This window comes from Carassius auratus, chromosome 34, assembly GCF_003368295.1.
Source record: "Carassius auratus strain Wakin chromosome 34, ASM336829v1, whole genome shotgun sequence".
Classification (NCBI taxonomy): domain Eukaryota; kingdom Metazoa; phylum Chordata; class Actinopteri; order Cypriniformes; family Cyprinidae; genus Carassius; species Carassius auratus.
In genome coordinates, this window is record NC_039276.1 from 7,220,690 (window position 1) to 7,240,269 (window position 19,580).

At 36.6% G+C, this 19,580-nt stretch overlaps 1 protein-coding gene across 12 annotated transcripts in view; it reads right to left on the reverse strand.

Moving 5' to 3' along the window:
- The window catches only part of LOC113053035 (microtubule-associated protein 2), an 86,687-nt gene that overhangs the window by 23,785 nt on the left and 43,322 nt on the right, over positions 1 to 19,580 (reverse strand). For 7 of the 12 annotated variants that reach the window (XM_026217643.1, XM_026217640.1, XM_026217639.1 and 4 more), the window contains exons 4-5: positions 9,853 to 10,099; positions 1,097 to 1,201 (exon numbers count right to left, since the gene is read on the reverse strand). In XM_026217643.1, coding sequence (XP_026073428.1) covers positions 1,097 to 1,201; positions 9,853 to 10,066 — 319 coding nt within the window. In that variant the 5' untranslated portion in view covers positions 10,067 to 10,099. Of the gene's footprint in view, positions 1 to 1,096; positions 1,202 to 6,797; positions 6,978 to 9,852; positions 10,100 to 19,580 lie in introns of those variants that run through there. The other 5 variants (XM_026217644.1, XM_026217642.1, XM_026217641.1 and 2 more) reach the window with 2 other exon arrangements.

Consider the following 19,580-nt stretch of genomic DNA (forward strand, 5'->3'; position numbering starts at 1 on the left):
CTGATTTGAGTTATTTCAGTATCTAGCTATTACTAATAAATTAGTTGATACAGTTAACAAAGCCTGTCTGAATGATTCATTCACAATCTGAATGATCCAAATCTCAAGTTCAACTCACTGTTAATACACAATTAATAACTTATATTTTGGTATGTTCATGACATAATGTATTGTATGGTCTTAGAATCCTTGCAATGTAAAGAACAAGACACCTGGACTGCTTTTCTTATACTTTTATGGTGCCTTTGAATCCTTTTTAAAAATGTAAATGCAACAGTTGGTAATAACTGTAAAAGAACACTACCGTTCAAAAGCTTGCTATTATAATATATTTTTAAATGTAATTTATTCCTGTGATGCAAAACTGAGTTTTCAACATAATTACTCTAGTCACATGATCCTTCAGAAATTATTCCAATATGCTGAATTGGTGCTCAATAAATATTTCTTATTATTATCAATGTTAAAAATAGATGAGCTGCTTAATATTTTTTGTGGGTTTTCCTTCAGTTTTTGAAGACAAAGTCCCCCAAAAAACTGCATTCATTTGAAATGGAAATCTTTTGTTACATTATAAATGTCTTTTCTGTCACTTTTGATCAATTGAATGAATCTTTGAATAAAAGTATTGATTTCATAAAACTTTTACTGACTCCAAACTCTTGAATTGTAGTGTACATAAATGAAGGAAACCATACATTATTCAGAACTCTCCTTTTATGTTCCAAGAAAAAAAGAAATACAAATTGGCAAAGAGTATTTTAAGTATTAGTTTAAAATCATTAAACAGTGACAAATTTCATTTTTTAGGTGAACTCTAAATTACCTTCAGTGTCAAAATAAATCACAAAAGCCAGGATTATGTGATTATAGAGTGTAAAAATACTTGTGACTAATCTCCGTAGACTTTGCGTAACACTTTGCTCCTTCTGCAAAAGCCTTTGAGTCAGGAAAAAAAGAAAACCTCAATGTTCCCAATGCCTTCCATTTTTATCTTCTCTTCTCTGCATGTCTCACCAACCCATTTAAGTCCTTTAAGAGCAGGGCTGATTGTTGCCAACCTCCAGTATCCCAAGATGCTCTCCTGCAGGCCTACCTGATGGCAGCCTGACGGCAGTGTCCGGATGCAGCTCCTGCTCTCCCTTCAGTACTGCTACTGCTTCGGCTGTAACCTCCTGCACGATCCGCGCTGATACTTGCTCTGTGCGGCACATACATATACACACATACATCAAGATGCCCACATGAGCATGTCCACAGGCAAATATTCACACATACTTTCTAAATCAATCCAGAGAAATTTTCATCACTTCTTTCATTATAATGAACTAATCAAATAATCCATGCAGTCCTCACAAAAGGCTGAAAAGAAATGAGAATGAGACTGTATTACATTGTCAGAACACTATAAGACCGCTGTGCACACATATGGTGACCCACACACTGTCACACACACACAATCAAGGTCTTTTTTTGGCATTAATAATAAATATCAAATGATTTGAAACAATATTAATGAGAGCCTTCCATAAACAAAGACAGAGAACAAGCAACTCTCAAAATATAATACCCTTACTCTACTATTTAAAAACTTAGGGTTAATTTTTTTGTTTTTAAAAAGTCTCTTATGCTCAGCAAGGATGCATTTATTTCATTACAAATACAGTAAAATAGTTATATAACATAGTATATAATACTGTGAAACATTATTACACTTAAAATAGATGTTTTCTATTTTAATATATTTTCAAATTTAATTTATTCCTGTGATGAAATGCTGAATTTTCAGCAGCCATTAGTCCAGTCCTCAGTGTCACATTCTACTATACTGATTTTGCACTCAACCTTTCTTATTATTAATATTGAAAACAGTTGTGTTGCTTAACATTTGTGCATTTTTTTTTTTTAAATCATCTCAGGTTATGCATGTAACCATGGAACGAGATGCTGCATCCTAATGTGGACACATTGGGGAATGATAGCAGCAGGACTGGTGTCTGAAGCATGTGTGAAAAAAACTCTTATACTATTGGTCCATGTAGCCCGTGACATCATGGGCGGGTGCCTGGCAGTATAAAAGGGCACCTACTGAATTTATCACCAAATTAGCTGTTTGAAGGAGATGTGAAACAGGCAGGCCGAAGGCATGGTGAAGGGATGCAGCATCTCGTTCCCTCTTGGGGAACCATGGTTACATGAGATGTTCCCCTTCTAGGGAACCTACGCTGCGTCCTCTTGTGGACACATTGGGGAATGAAATGGCAACTATTCCATGCCAAGGCATATGCCTGACCACCTGGTGAGGATTTCCAAGGAAGTGACAGATATCTCTCGAGAGTTTCGAGCACTCGAGAGAAGGGCTCCTCACCAAGTTACATCACAGACAAGTCGTGCATGTCCTCAGGTGTCAAGAGCCTGTGACATGGAGGCACGCACTTCTTGAAACACTTGTGTCCTGATTTTTCAGCCATATAGTCACACTGCTAACAAACAAACGTCTCCTGAAGACAACATCATTTGGTGACATATTCAGCAGGCGCATTTTTATACTGCCAGGTGCCCGCTGGCAGGAGTTTTTTTTACATGTGCTTCAAAAACAGGAATTCCAATGTGTCCACAAGAGGACTCAGCAACTTTTGTAACATTACTTTTTAACATACAACTTTTTACTAAATTACAGTGACATATAATTTATCACTTTTAAGTTAAGATTGCTGCTCAATGACTAGTGACAATCACAGCTAATACAATTTTTTTTTTTTTTTTTTTTGATGTTTAATAATACACAGTGGACCAATAAGATTCACTGTTGGTGGAACTTCCCTTCTTATCGCTTGTCACTTCCGTTAGAAAACAGTGTTAGAGAATACATATATGTAATATCAGCAGCTAGACAAAAAGAATGCATAAGTGCACATTATTAAAGACTGAGTCAGTCTACAGAACTATTCTTCTCTACAATTGCTTAAATATAATTTCACACCTACTTCCAATGTGCAGTTTTATCTATGTCCATTCAGAGGATATTAATTTAAACCTCTAACTAAACCAAAAAAAGCAGAAAGCTAAAAAAAATTGGGAACACTTAGAGAGAGTAAATTGTCATGGTAACGGCAGATTGACGAGGTATAAGAAGAAACTGCAACCGATTAAGCAGTAGGCAGAATACAGCCCACGGATTGGCTGGCAACATGCATCCAGGGATAGATTCTGCTTTAAAACAGTGCTATTAACAGTATCCCTTGGCTCTTTAAGACACTAACATACTTTCTGCATTCTTACAACACAACACATACATTTCAGTTCTAATTTGAACCTAAAGACGGATCTAGATGGTGTTGCAAAGGCTACCCAAAGCTGAAGGTTGTCAAAGACAGTGCCTACAAATCAGTGTACGCACTGTGTAGGAGTATGAGTTAAATGTGTCCCATAATCTAGTAAACAGCCATAAATCTTTGTTGTATTTGCAATATTAAACTCTTAACTTGCAAGCACAAGACAAGGTATTTTGATTTAATTGAAGTTGGTGCTGCAATGATCAGCTAACATGTGCTCAGACACAAGGCCGACACATTCGCACCGACAGAGAAAAACTAGCAGCGTGGCTTACGTCAAAGCTTTCTGAAGTGATGCGAAGTGATTAAGGGTCATTTGCTACTCCCACTCTCTCTCCAGTGCAAACAGACTGCATGATGGGAGTCAGCGATGCACCGCCTTTGTTTCTTGTGCACTATTTCCACCCACTTACAGCCCTGGCATCCGCCTACCCACTTACATACACACATGCACAGAAAGGGAAAAGAGTTTTGTTCAGATCCCATTAGAATAATATTCACCCACCAGACTCGAATTTGCGGTACGGCATCAACCCGCAGTTACACAGTAAATAATTCACTCTAAAAGTAAAATTCTGTCATTATTTAATCACATTCATGCTATTCCAAACCTGTATGAAGTTGCTTTTTTCACTTAAAATCAGAATTTTTAAATAAAGTCCGGTTGATGTTTTATTTTCTAAGGCAAAAGAAATATTAAAGAACTAGCAGAAAAGTAATTTTGACTATATTACAAATCTTCTGACATTATGCAATAGTTTTATGTGATGAACAGAATAAAATATAAGTCATTATACACTGAACGTCTTTCACAGAGCAGTGTGTCACTGAATCATTTTGTTGAACTTCATAGATGAATCATACAACACACAATCTTTAATGCAGCTCTTTTCTATAAAACCTAGAGAGCTGAAAATGAGATTTGAGAGCTGCGAGAACAGCAAAATAACAAATTTAATTTGTTTAAATCACAAAAACCATTGTATGACTTTAAACAAATTGGAATAGTGCATGAGTCATGTGGACTACTTCATTATTTAAAATTTTTAATGATATTCCTTTTTCTGAATTTTCATTGTAAGGAAAAGAGCTACATAATAAGGTTCCATTTGTTAACATTATTTAACTACATTAGTTAACACAAACAATAACAATAAAAAGCATTTATTCATCTTAGTTCATGTAGATTTCGACATTTACTAATACTGTACATTATTACGATCAAAATTTGTATCTGTTAATATTTTTTAAAGGACCTGAGCTAACATTATCTAACAATGAACAGTTATTAACTACTGTTAACAAGGAATAATAAGTACAGTAACAAATCTATTTTTCATTATTATTTAATGTTAGTTAATTAATTAAGGTTAAATTGGTCATATGATGCTGCTAAAAATAACATTATTTTGTGTACTTGGTGTATTGAAATGTGTTTATGCGGTTTAACATTTAAAAAACATTATTTTCCACATACAGTACACAATTTTTTCTCCTCTATGCCCCACCTTTCTGAAATGCACACATTTTTACAAAGCTCATTGTTCTGAAAAACGTGGGATTGCTCTGATTGGCCAGCTATCCAGTGCATTGTGATTGGCCAAATTCCTCAAGCGTGGGACGGAAATGTTACGCCCCTTAACATACTTTGATGCCATCTCCTGGCACAATAAGACAAAACCAATAAAACCCATTGCACACAAGGCAATTGTCACATTAAGTAGGGACATAATTACAGATTATAATGATTTATGCTGTCTTTTTACACATGGCGTTGCATTGTAATGCTTAAATATAAAACCATGTCTGCATTTTTGATCGAAGAAATGACAAATAACAAGTGCTACTGTACTCTGCTTAAAACTTGCATTAAAATCATCAGTGGCAAATTCTTTAAATATTAAAACATACTTACAGACTGTGAGTCAGAACAGCCGGCATTGTAGTCTATTCTCCCAGGATCAGGAAACTGTCCTCTATAAAATGTGCAACACACATCTGAATATTTTGTTGAACTGTTTTGGAACAGAGTTGTAAAGACAACTTAACCACTTAATTCTAGTTGTGTTCTCTCTTGGAAGGCCAAATAAAGTATTTTCACTTTCATAACAAAACACAGCAGCAACAGTGAGAATAAAAGTTACGCCTTCTTTGGGTAAACATTTGGGTGGCATTATGCAATTCTTCCCACATCGTGATGTAGACATGTGGGGTCGTCTTTAAACAAGGCGTTTTAAGAGGGTGTGGTTGAGTCTTAACTTTTCTAAAGAATATCTTTTTGGTTTTGAAACTTTAGTCTTTGCAACTTTAGGGATCTTCTCTATTCACGATAAGCTTGTAACACTCCAAAGAGAAAGAAAAACTTGAAATCGCATCATATGACCCCTTTAACAACTTAAGTCAAGTAACCTTTATTTACATAATGCTTTATACAATACAGATTGTTTCAAAGCAGCTTCACAGTAATTAACAGGAAAATGCAATGAGACCTTATTGTAAAGTGTTACAAAAACTTCTACTTTTGTGCTTTGAAAAAAAAATTTAGGTTTGGAACATCAGAGTGAATAAATGATGACAGAATTTTTCAGTGAACTATTCCTTCACTCAAGAGTTTTTTTTTTTAATCTACAAATACAGCTGCTAAAATCTGATAAATTGCATAACTGCATAAAAAAGATGTTTACTATGTAATGGTTAATTGAAAATAACAAATTACATAAGCTGATCTTTGTAGCTAATTACTGTATGACTCAACAGTAGGACAGAAAATATGAACATGACCAGAGACCGAGTGAATTGATTCATTGTATACATATATCTAGCTCTTTCTAGTCTAATGACAAAACAGATGAAACTATACGGCCTGTCATCTTTTTCACTTTATATTTTTTCAGTATACCCCTCTGTTCTCTCCCTCTTTGTCCACCTACTTTATCATTACACCATGTCTGTAAGTGTCTCTATGGGTTCACTTTCAGGCCAAATCTGACCAGTCTATCAGCGTCTTTGTGTCTGACAGATGTGCTTGTGTGTCTACCCAGCATCCCCCTCTTTCCCCCCCTTGCGCTGTCCACACCCGTCTGCAAGAGATGTGCTCGGATTGCTGATCAGACGGGTTTGCCACCAGCACACAATAGCTCACATCCCTGAGACATCAGCACACACAATAAGTAAATACCCCAAAAAATTGCTCAAACACAGCCACACACAAGAAAATGAAGAATATTGCATAGTACTTATCTATTATTCACATGGACAGTCATAAATTGCCCTTAGACAGGTTGCAGAAATCCGAGTCAAATCTATTTGCCAGCACTTTTAGCAAACATGCAATACAGACACACAAAATCTGTACTAAACCACAAGTACAAATATGTCAACAACCATTCTCATGCACCTATGCCACTTAAACCTAGAAAGAACCTCTAACCAACATCCCATTGGAAAAAGCAAAGCTCTTACCAAAAAGTAAGTGCCGGTTATCTGGTTGTCTGGAGACAAATGCTTCCCTGTGCACTCTTAGTCATGTCTGCCTGCCAAAAGCAAGCCGGGAAGGAGGAGGGGGGCGGGTGGTACTCCATGCCAGGACTCCCCCGCCAAAGAGCAGAGCTGTTGCCATAGCAACACACAGCCTGGGCCCAATCTGAATGGTCTCAGCATGCTTCGGCTGTGGGTTTTGCCGCCCTCAGTGTGTGAGTGACAAACAGCCATATTCTGACTCTCTACACCTGTGCTGCTTTCTCATGATTTCTCTAAATCAGTGGATCCAAACTGCTGATACATAGCTTGTAGTTCATGAAATATTCCAAAGCAACACTTCACAATAAGGCTCATTTCAATTTATGCATCTGGTGTCATGAACTAACCATAAATTATTTTTTTATAATCTACTGTAGGTTAATATTAATATGCATAATTATACTACTGTTCATTGTTGATTCCTTCTTGTTCAACCTGAAATTATAAAAATGTTTAGTGCACTGTAAATTGAGCTTTTTAATTAAGTTGTCAAGTAATACAGTAAAAGTATTGCTTTTTGTTTGCGATTGGTTGATAAATTAAATCTTAATGTATGATGTTATCTATTTTACGTGGGAAAAAATAAAATAAAGCGATTAATGAACACATAACAATAAATGAATTCCTGAATAAAGATTCAGTATTCGAGATATAATTCAAGACTATGTTATGGCTACTTATGTGTCAAAGTTTTTTATTATTAAATGTAATACATTTTTTATTAAATTTAATAAAATTAAATAAACGCTTTTCAGTCCAGCCCCTATAATTTAAGTTAGCAGCTGCTTCAGTAAGCAATCTCTCTACCTTTCTGCTTCTCAAGTGTCCTGTTCTTTATGCAAAGCAAAGTCATACACGTATGTCGCACTGTCAGTATCTCAGTCTAGCACCTCTTATGTGTCTGAAGGGCCCTTGTATTTGCTGGCCTTGCCAATGACCTTCGGCTCGAAAATCTCACCATCACAGAGTCACAGAGACAGGGAAACTATTTTCAGGGAAGGTCCTTCTTTCCACAGGGACACATCATTAGAGCTGCTCTTTAGAATCAAGCAGTTTTGCTCACGTCGATAGAGAACTCAGAAATATGAAGACACAACCTGGAATCATTAATTAAAAACATAGACGCAAGTAAAAGGAACAAGTTGTTTTCTTGCCTCACAGTGATTTATAACAGCAGGTTTGTTAATGAGAAATGCATGAGCAATCTTAACACACATCCCTGGCTGAAGGATCATAAGAGTTAGAGTCAGAAAGTCCATATCAATCACTCACTGTCAGGGATCGGTGCGGTGATGCTTTTTGCCAGGCTTTACGCTGTATTAAGTATTTATTGAGGGGACAATGGAACGGTGATGATTTATACAGAGAACAGAGATTACTGAAAAGCACAGATATTTAACAAACAAAACACTGCTAAGAAAAATATATGATATGTTGCCTACTGTACAGTACACCTAACTATCAGCATTGGCATACAGTAAAGGTAAACTGCCATAAACTGAACATAAAATCAATAGATTCCTATATATATATATATATATATATATATTTTTTTTTTTTTAAGATTATTGATTAATAAAAAGTTTAAAAAATGACAATTTTAAAATGTCTTTACTGTCACTTTTGACTAACTGAATATATAGTTGCTGAATAAAAGTATTAAATATTTTAAAACAATTACCAGAAGTAAATTTTTTAACATTGATTTATATACCTTTACAAATTAAAGCAACGCGGCAGTATTGTTTTTGTGTGTGTAATAGGCAGTTATGATCCATCAGGGGTCATTAAAAGCAGCACTCCCTCCCCACGAGCAGGGTTTACAGCAGAAGCTCTCACTATCAGAGGGTTGCCATGGCAGCTGCTCCCCTGCAATTTACTCTGCCAGACCTCTGTTCAGCATCCCTGCAATCTTTCCTTTTACATTTTTTGTGCTGACATGAGAGAAGCGCCTCCTCATTTTCTTCCTCGTACACCCCGAGGGCTCAAAAAAACCCAGACAGAAAAGCTCTGGCCTAACTTACTTCCTTCCATGCCAGAGTCGTCTATACTTTCTGGTTCTCAAAAACAAGTTTAAGCTGCTTTGGAGATATAAGTTCAAGTGTATGACACATCATGACCTAAAATGGCAACACACTGTTATTAACCCTAGTCTATCATTACAATGGGAAAAACCAGAGATAATTTTTCACTCTTGGCTAATTATGTCATTCCTGTCATTATGTCATTATTTTACATTAATAGCTGTCATGCACAATGGAATCCAGGGAGCTTGTGTTATGCTTTATGAAATATTAAGATAAACCATCTGCAGACAATATGTAGTCTGGCTGCTCTGAACTACAGTATATGTTATAATTATTATATCTATTGTAACATTTCAAATCATGTAGAGCCTCCAGCAATAGAAACTTTATGAGTTTGTAACTTTATTACGCTCTCACTCATGCAAAAAACCTTTTGACCTCTACTTTCAACCTCAGACGACTCACCCAGTGGACACACAGACTGTCTGACCTGTGCATATTGCACAAAAAATGTCAACTGCTGGCTGAAATCACCAGTTTCAATCTGATCCACTCAAAGAGAGTCACATTCCATTATATTTTTTCTCCATGCAAGTCTATTATTGTAGTTTAATTTATAAGTAACACTGAAACCCTAAAACAGCAAATAAAAACAGGCCACATACACACAGATATATGCATACATTCACAGTCTTACAGCCTCTTCCTGTCTTACTGGGCAGTTTTTGGCCAGACAAAAGCAATATGGACCAGACGCTACGCCGCAAGTCACACGTCCGCCTAGACAAGACTATTTGACTTCTATCATATGACAACTTGGAAAGGAAATCCTTAACATCTTTCACTTCATATGCAGTGTACAAAATCGGAAATTCAGAAGCTAATCATCCAGCACTAATTGATGGCATCAGTCATACAAGTCCCAGAGATGCCTGTGTACACAAGCTCATGTGAAATGCACTGGTTCTCACCAGCAGTCACAGCGTGTCCAGAGGTGAGGTCTCCATTGAAGCCATTCTCTTTGGCGTAGGAGCCGGCAGAACCAGCATGGGCATCGCCAGGCTGGCAAGTCCTGTAGGTAGAGGAGAAGCCGTTCTCTCCATGCCCACCTGGGGAGGATGAGCCCTGAGCTCCTGGAGATGACCACTGGGGGCCACTGTCCTCAGGCTGCCGACCATCTGCCATCTGAACCAGAGGAGAGGGGGTCACTCCTTACTCCTGAAAGACAGAAAAATGCTTAATGTTAATACACTGACTGAACAGCTTTTAGGAAGATTACCATTCAATGAATGAAGGTATATTCGGAAATATAAGATTACTACTAACTAAATATTGCATAGTATACACTGCATATATCAGAATGCAGTGTACATAATATATTAACAATAAAGACTGACAATATTATAGTAAATTGTGTGTTAAATTGAGAGATTTTATTATTTAGAATCTCATATGCTGTATAGTAAGTATTTTTTTTAGATTAATATTTTATTCAAGGAAAGCATTTAATTGATAAAAAATTGACAGTATATTTTGTAATGTTCTAAAAGGTTTGAATTATTTATTATATTTAGCATTTCTTTTTTTTACGTTATTAATAACAAGTGTTTCTTAAGCACCAAAACGGCATATTAGAATGAGTTCTGTGACGCTGCAGACTTAAGCAATGGCTGCCAAAAAATTTAGCTTTGTCACAGGAATTAATTATATTTTATAATATATTAAGATTGTCACAAAACTGCAAGGGAGGCAAAGGTTAGTATCCAAATGCAGACGTTTAATGGTGTAAAAGGAGTAATCCACAATTGTAGTCAGACATGAGGCATGAGGTCATACACAAAATCAGTCCAAACATTGGCATAGTAAGAAGCTCAGGAAACAGAGCAATCCTGGCTATCAGGCTAAAAGCCTTGAGACGACTTCGTGTTTACGGATTTTGTTTTTAGAACGAAGAAAAAAAAGATTGGATAGGGAAAGCTCTGGCTCGAGTCTCGCTGCATTGCTCTTCTGCGATCCGCTCAGTGGTAAAACCAAATCTATATACTGCTCTAATGACCAACCAGACTCAGCAAATGGCATGAGGGAACAAATCCGCTTAGAAAGCCACCCTCAGAAAAATATCATAAGACATAGCATCATAAGGTTTTAGATGTGCCAGTTCAAGAAAGTTTGAGAGCTATGTGGGGAACATAGCTCTCAATCGAGCAGTTTCCTTGGTGGAGATGTATTAACTTAACTGGTGGATCCATAAAGTGGTGAAATCTCCTGTCATGAGACTGCAAGGGAGCTGAAGGTTGGGATCCGAATGCAGAAGCATAATGGTGTATCATATCAATGATAATGATGTAAAAAAAGGAGTGCCCTCTGGTGGATTCCCAGAGCACTCCAGCTGACCGTCTTATAATAAATAAGAAGAAATAAAACTTACAAAACCCAAAATGTGTAACATTAACATAAATATAGTATACAGTATATTCATTGTATTAATTATTTTGGTAACACTTTAGAATAAGGTTCCATTAGTTAATGTTAGTTAATGTATTAATTAACATGAACAAACAATGAATAATACATTTATTACTGTATTTATTCATCTTCGTTAATGTTAGTTAATGAAAATACAGTTATTCATTGTTAGTTCATGGTAATTCACAGTGCATTAACTAATGTTAACAAGCACAACTTTTGATTTAAATAATGCATTAGTAAATGTTGAAATTAACATGAACTAAGACTTATAAATGCTGTAGAAGGATTGTTCTTGCTTAGTTCATGTTAACGAAAGTAGTTAACTAACATTAACTAATGGAACCTTATTCTAAAGTGTTACCATTATTTTTATTTATATGCATTAAATTGTTTTAAAATTGTTATTTAAAATTTAAATTTTTAGAAAAATGGGAAAATAAAGAGATGCTATTAATCATTTTCCTTATAACCAGGACTGCTATGCCATTATTTGAATTTCTCCATGCCAGTAAATTAAAGTGATAAAATCAATTTCAACTTTAAAAACAAAATTTTTTGGTTGACACATCAGTCTCTTCCTTTCTACATGGGCAGTTGTTAAGCTGCAAACAGGACAACATTGGTAGGTGTCAGATATAATTTGTACTAACTTGAAAAATCACACTCTGAAAGCAGATTTCTTCACATCTTCCTCACCTGTCACAACATATATGAAAAATAAGGGTGAAGGATTGAAGAGCAGCCTGTGTTTTGATGATACACTTGACAGAGCATGTGTTTCCACTGAATTTGGTGGGTAATAGCAAATGTCACCATCTCCTGTTGGCTATGTAAGGTACATGGGAAATGAAGATACAATGTATGCCACAACAAGGGCATTTTCCCTTCATAAATAAGAAAGAAAAAATGAGAAAGAGAGGGCAGGGCAGGCCGCTCCAGTGTGCCAGAAATTAAATCTGGAGTTTTAAAGTGCAGCAGTAGCTTGTAAATCTTAATTTGTTGTGTCTGCTCGTGTCCAAACTCTGCCCTCTATCTCTTGTCCATTCTCTCTTGCTCTCCGTTTCACCCTGAAGTGGATTTTTAGATGACTTTTTGTCCCCAGAAAGGTTTATGATATTTTAATAGCTCTGTGGGGTTGTTGGGTAGCACAAGTGTTCAGTGTGTGCTGGTGGAGGGGAGTCTGTCTGTGCTGCTAATGGAGGCTTTGATCATACACGACTCATTCCTTCTCTCTGACTGACAGTAACTCCTTGAGGGAGGACGCCTTCCTTCCCTCTCGCTCCCTTTCAATCTCAATCCCTTACTCAGTGTTACTGGAGGTCTTCCTCAAGGCTTTTGGGATTATTTCCACTGGTTGATTATAGGAAAAGTTTCTGCCTGATTGCCTGGAGTAACTCCTCATCAAACCTCTTTGATTCCTGGTGGAAGGAAACAGATAAGAAATCCAAAATTATGTATTATGTTCCTTTAATTTAGTGGTGTTGCTAAGGCAAGCATCACGTTGCTCATATGTAGGGTTACATAGGGATTCGGACAAATCGCCAAACCCTAACTATTGCATTTCAGCATGTCCAGCAGACATAAAATCATTTGGTTTTATGAGGAGGCATGTGCTATTACTAAGCAGACCACAAAATGGGCAAAAGAACCCATAGACTTTCATTGAAGAAGGGACCCAAGCCATATTAAGTGACAAGAATATGCCTAAAGTAAATCAAATGTAAAATGAAATATAATAAATAAAAATAAAAATAAAAGCTACAAAATATATACATAAAATAAAGGATGAAATCAAAATATTCATAAAATGATTTTCCTAATTCTGATTCTAATGCCTGGTTTTGATATCAGAGATATTTGTTTAGAATGGGACTTCTACCTACAGTAATTGTATTTACAGCAATTTTAAGACACAAATGTACAATCATTTTGCAGATGTGACATAAATTTTCAGATGTACGAAATTTAGCTTAATTTAAACTTCCAACTGCCATGGCCAAGGGCAATGAAGACTCGCACGAGTGACTCAGCAATATCATCACAGTCATATATGCTGAATTTCTAATCATGTAACAGCAAACCTCGTCTGCTGAAGACCACTGAGATTACAGTCTGATAGCTTCATGTCTCACAGTCATGACAGAACCCAACTGAGTTCGATTTGATTAACTAGGGAATTGTGGGAAAGCATTAAACCTAGCACTAAAAATTCAATCTAATGCAGCACTCCCACTGGCACTGTTTCAGATATGTGGAGTTGAAAACTGTTTTACAAAGTTTGAAAACGGTCACAGAAAAATATGGAAAGAAACTCCTGCATGATTAAAAACACACATGTATAGATGTTCCTGTTGATTAGCAACCACACAGTAACATGCTGAATATCAATCACAACATGCTAGCATTATGGAGACAACGTTTTGCATATGCACAAATTAAATAAATGCATTAGGTTATTTATTCAACATATAATGTTAGAAATGCACTAGTATAAATTAACAATAACCATGATTAATAAATGCAATAAAAAAAAATACTTTTTAAATTTATGACAACAAACTGAACCTTGCTGTAAAGCATTACCAAAATCTCACAGAGAGGTCATAGATAGATTAATGACTTCATCACTTTATTGCTGCAAATCACTGTAGGCCTACCTGTGAACATCTCTTCAGAGTGACAAAGAAACACATAGACATTCACAGCAGCTGAAGACCTCTGACTCATGACTTGAGTTATTTATTGGGGACTGACGAGGACTCTTTTTATTTGGCAATGTCAGATTCAGATAGCACTGCCCACAGTAAACAAGTCATGGCTCAATATCACTCTTTCACTTTCTCTCTCACTGCACAGTCTGTACATGATCAAAGTCACTTTTAGACCAGCATCAGGCCTTTAGAAAAACAGGCGTACTCATAAATACACAATTATGTCAATCTCACTGCAACAAGGCATAAATTGAGCACCATTACAGTCTCAGCATCAGTAAAATATTAATCTGAAAAACAGCACCCTCAGGTGGACAGAAATGGCAGTTACACTAAATAAGCTTGAGGGGGTCTGAACACATACTGCAGCGACAGCAGGTGTGCTACACTGGGCATGGTACCAGTCCTGAGCACCAGGCTTCTGAACACTGATCACTGTTCTCTGGCACCGTGGAAGTACTAAGCGTAAGGCCAGCCAACAAATCCGACCTACTAGCAAAGATGCAGAAGCCAGGTCCAGAGTACTTCTCCCAAAACAACTGTGATGACTTAATGAAGCCAAAGACTGTGTAAAGAGGAACAAACAGACCACTTGTAGAAAAATGGATGGGAGAAAACTTTCAACACACATTTACATATATGCATTTAGCAAATGCTTTTATTCAAATTCCAATTTAGGAGCATAAGCAATTTGTCACAGAGCCATTTATATATTATATATTATACATTTTGATTAGGTAACAAGAGCAGAGAAAAAATGCAGAGAAGAATAAAAGAGTTGTCCCACATTTTAGCCCAAGAGCCAATTGTCTTATTGCTAAAGGCACTGTCTTATTGCTCTAGAATTCACGTTTGCATAGAGTACTGCAGGGATGGCCTATTTTGTAGGCCAAAACCAAGAAACAAGTTAGGATTTTATCACTTCCTGTTCCATCATTCTGAAGTCAATCAGTTTTTTGAATTTATTTCTAGTTAAATGCTTCAAAAAGGTCTGTGGTAATTATAAATGCAAAGTAGTTTTTGCATTTTATTCCATGAAACAGAATATCAGTAATACTCCCTTGTGGAAGATTTTACTTCTCTTGAAAAATAAATTTGCTAAAAAGTGGCTAAATGGGACTACAGAGGATGTTGGCCACATCAAAACTCTCATGAAAACTCATCTACTCACTAGTCTGCTTTTAAATCCTCTCTGTGTTTTTTAATCACACTCTTGTAAAACATTCTACCTGCAAAGTTAAATAAAGATTAAAAGAGTTGTTGGGAGCTTTGTGATTGTGATGTTGTGAGCCCACGACCGTGGTGTAGTTAATTTATTGCCTAAATCTAACTGTAATAATAAACTACCAAGTACCTACCAGATTAAATTTGTCATTTGACTCTTGAGCAAATTTGAAAAACTGAGCAAAAAGACACATAAACAGTTAATAAATGTAATGCATCTGAACCTAGATGATTCATATCACCTGCTGATGCAGCTGTCACATTGCATAAAGAGAAACCAAACTTGTAGCTGATAATCCGCCTGTAGCTAGTGCCATGCCAAAATTGAACCCCATGCAGTCCAGCTGCGATTGGTGGATGAAGTGTGGTGCTTAGGATCACGCTCTAATTGGCTGAGAGAGGATGGCAGTCGGACGAGCCATTTCTTTCAACCCAGATGGAAGTGACAGCTCTGACCTTCTTTTTTCCCAGAAAGGGATGCAGGAAAAAAAAAAATCTCAACCTCTCCCTGGGTGAACCAGAGCCAGTTGGCAGACATCTCTGCCCCTGGCACTCACACGTCCCTCAGCAGACAGTGAGATGTGTGCACCCTATCCAAACCCTGCAACCTTTAGGGGTGTCTGTAAAGCTGTGAAGTCAAAGCCCCAAACAGTTTTGGTAGGGATTTTGTTCATGCTGTCAGAACTCCCTCCTGAGCATGGCATTAAATTACCCCAGAAGAAAATGAGCAGTTTCATTGACATTCAAAGACTTTAACTTTTCTATTCCAAAAGTTCAGAATAACTTGTGATAGATCCCAAATTTGAATAGGTGCACCACGGCAGCTAGGATTAATCCTTGGAATGTGGCACGTATTGACAGTAAACAATATTTGAATAAATGAAAAAGGCAGTTGCATCTGGATGAACATTAAATCCGAACCCACACAACAGTAGAAATCCTGACTCAAACCCTTGTTTAAACCCTTTTGTACAACGTTTCGAACGTGCATGACAAATATGCAAGCAAAAAATATGCAGTAGAATTCATATGGAAATGCATGAAATCCATATGGAAATGCTTATAAGTTGAATTCACCAATTTCTACATTTTATTTTTTTTAGCTTCAGACTTTGATTCTATTAAGTCAAAGAGGTTTGATATTTTTAGCAGATTTTAGAACACATGTCACTTTCATTTGTCAGGAGTCTCGTACCAATGAGTCACGTTTTGTTGCTAGAAGTTGTTTGTAGCATGATTCGAAAAGTCTGTTAATCTGTGATCCTCATTCGTTTGGTGTGAGATGCCCAGTTTTTTCTCTGTAACCATTTACAAAATAGGCAAGTGTATGAGGCCTAGTGTTTTCAAATATTTTTGATTTCAAAGTTGTATAGTGCATTCCAACACACAAAAAAACTGTTCTTTATTAAGAACTACTAATTGAAAAGTTTGTTGGGAAACTCAAAATTGATCTTCTATCACAGCAGAACTCCCCTTTTGGAACCTTTAAGAGTAAGGGCTGTTTTGCAGCTGACAAGATGTTTGAAAGTGATCGAAATGGACAAATTGAGAACAACAAACTTTATAAATGCAGGAGGAAAAAAGGTACCTTTAGGGGTACAATATTTAGGGCCTTTCGCACCGCCTTAGTTCCAGAACTAAATGAACAGTACTAAAGTATTGGTACGATTTTGTGCGAACCAATTTCCCAGTACCATTTAAAAGGGTTGCATTCGTACCTACCATGTGTACTATGACGTGACACTGCATTTTAAATTATAAAAGGGCGGGTAAGGGTGTTTTCGAACGTGTCTGGCCAATCAATGTCTACTTATGTCATGGTAAGTACAACTTGTGCTGGTTAGACCCTGCTCTGGAGTAGGAGCTAATTTAGTTCTCCAAAAAGTTAAAGCATTAAAGTACTAAAAACATCTAGTTCCTGCAGTGCAAAAATGCCCAAAAGTGGGTAGTTCCACAATTAGTTCTGGTACTATGGAAAGGTTCCTGCAGTGTAAAAGGCCATTTTGTCACTGGGATAGGACAGTACCCTTAAATGGTACTAATATGTACCCCAAAATGAACTGTTCGCCCAAAAATAAACATTCATGTCATTTTAAACCTGTATGGCTATGTAATTAAAGTAAATGAGGTTAAAAACAATAATAGACATGTTGACCTTTATTATATGCAGAAGAAAGAATGCCATACAGGTTTGGAATGACGTGATGGTGAACAAATGACGACAGAATTTTCATTTCTGAGTGAACTATCCCTTCAAGGTACTAATATGCATCCTTTAGAAGCAGATAAGGTATAAAGGTATACTGTTGCTGGGTAGTGTTCCAGTGCAGTACTGTCAAACCCTAATAGTCAGATTTTTTTTTTGTCAGTCAGATTGCATGCATCACTACCAATGCATGGGTTTGTGCCAAATTCCAAGTCAAGTGGTTAAAAAGACTCAGCTTGCCAAGTCTAGTACTGAAGATCTTCTACACACTGAAAGTGTGTCGAACATAAAGAGTATGCTGGCAGTTGCTGCTAACTGCAGGTTAAATAGGTATTATCCTTGATTCCTTCCCTCACTCTTCCTCTCTCCATACAGAGGAATAACATTGCAGAGCTCCATACATTGCAGAGCTCTCGGCTCACACATGCAGAGGAATAGCAACTGGACTACGTTAGATGTGGACTGAGAGCAGTCCTCAGGTGTTACTGCACAGTATTGCAAAATGAGTACACCGATACAGGTTTTTTTACAGGTCTTTTTATTAGCTACAGGAAGAGGTTAACATAAACCTGTGCGTTTTATTTGAAAAAAGAGGCTGTCTGTAATCCAAAGAGGAATGGGCAACATAGAGTGATTCCACTGAAACACAGCTGAAGTACCGTTTCCTCTTGAATTATTCACTCACGACTGACAGAAATCTACCAAACTGGGCATTCAGTCTCCTGTCAAACATTTATTGTGTTTCTACACTATGTGGAGAGGGCTGACCCACAGTGTCTTTAAGGACCAAGGTTTTTGAAAGATTCAGGCATTTAGTCTGCATCATTGCTCTTACTACAGTATATCTATTGAAAGTTGTCCATTTTTGGTCTGATTTATCACACAACTCACTTTATGTTTTATATTTTTATATTCTATACAAACTCCATCTCTGAAACCTTTTTTTATAGCCAATTAGCATTTTTGGTATCATTTTAGAGTGCTTATGCAGATAATGCACATATTTTAAAATCTTGCCTTTAAGTAACACACAATGGCTGGATAATGAATGTTATTATCGTAAGTTGCATCAACAATATCAAAAAGTCAAATTGAAAAAGAGACGACAAAGTCCATTGAGACATATCAAGACAATCTCAAATAAAAGTTTAGATGCAATGTCCCACACAAAACTTTTCAAAAGTGTTTGTATCACGTGCTGTTTCAGGAAAAGGGGTAGATCTCAACAATTCACTGCCAATTCACATTGAGGTCTAGCTAAATTTTAGAAAGGAGACCCACTTTTCACAATCCAGTCAACTCCTTATAGATACAATTACATACAAAATGAGTTCTGAAGTAAAAATGAGTTCTTAATGCCAGTGGAAATGAGAGCTGAATCCCATTTTATGGAATAAAAAATGAGTTCTAAATGCCATTTCATGTCCACATTGAAGATCCTAATGGGATAACCAAAGAACCATATATCCTTTTGAATAATCTAAAAGTCTGATTTCAGTATATCTGATTCAGAATTTCAGATACATAGCAGGTGATTTGAGGATCCTTTATGATTCTTAGGATGCCTTAAGACAATTCCATTAGAAATTCTGCACATTTCTTCTGGATTTTTGGACTAGCAACAGTAACATCACTCATCTAGACTCACCACAGGAGAATGACAAGTGTCTATCTACACCTTATTATTTTGTTTTCCCTCTGGCTTTCCTCTTATTTTAAAATGTAAAACTATTATTGTTTGCTGCAGGAGTTTGAGTAGTTAAAAAATTCACAGTGATTCAAATCTGCGAAGCGAATGATACTGCTATAGCATTGTACATGTGCAATTAAAGCCTGCATGCTAGAATACACATCTGCTGTGAAACCTGTTAAAAACAAGCTTGCATAAGTGTGGTCGTGACACGATGAACTGCTCTGCACTTGATATGGATGCTAGTGCGGCAGCGAGGGTTATACGCTAGCGAAAACGCAGAAAAGAAGAAAAACTTATTAAATTATGATGTGTATAGATGCCAAATTAGTTTAAAATCTTCATTCACAGAGCATGATACATTTGCTGGAGTATCCTCTAATGTGTGACCCTTGGCTG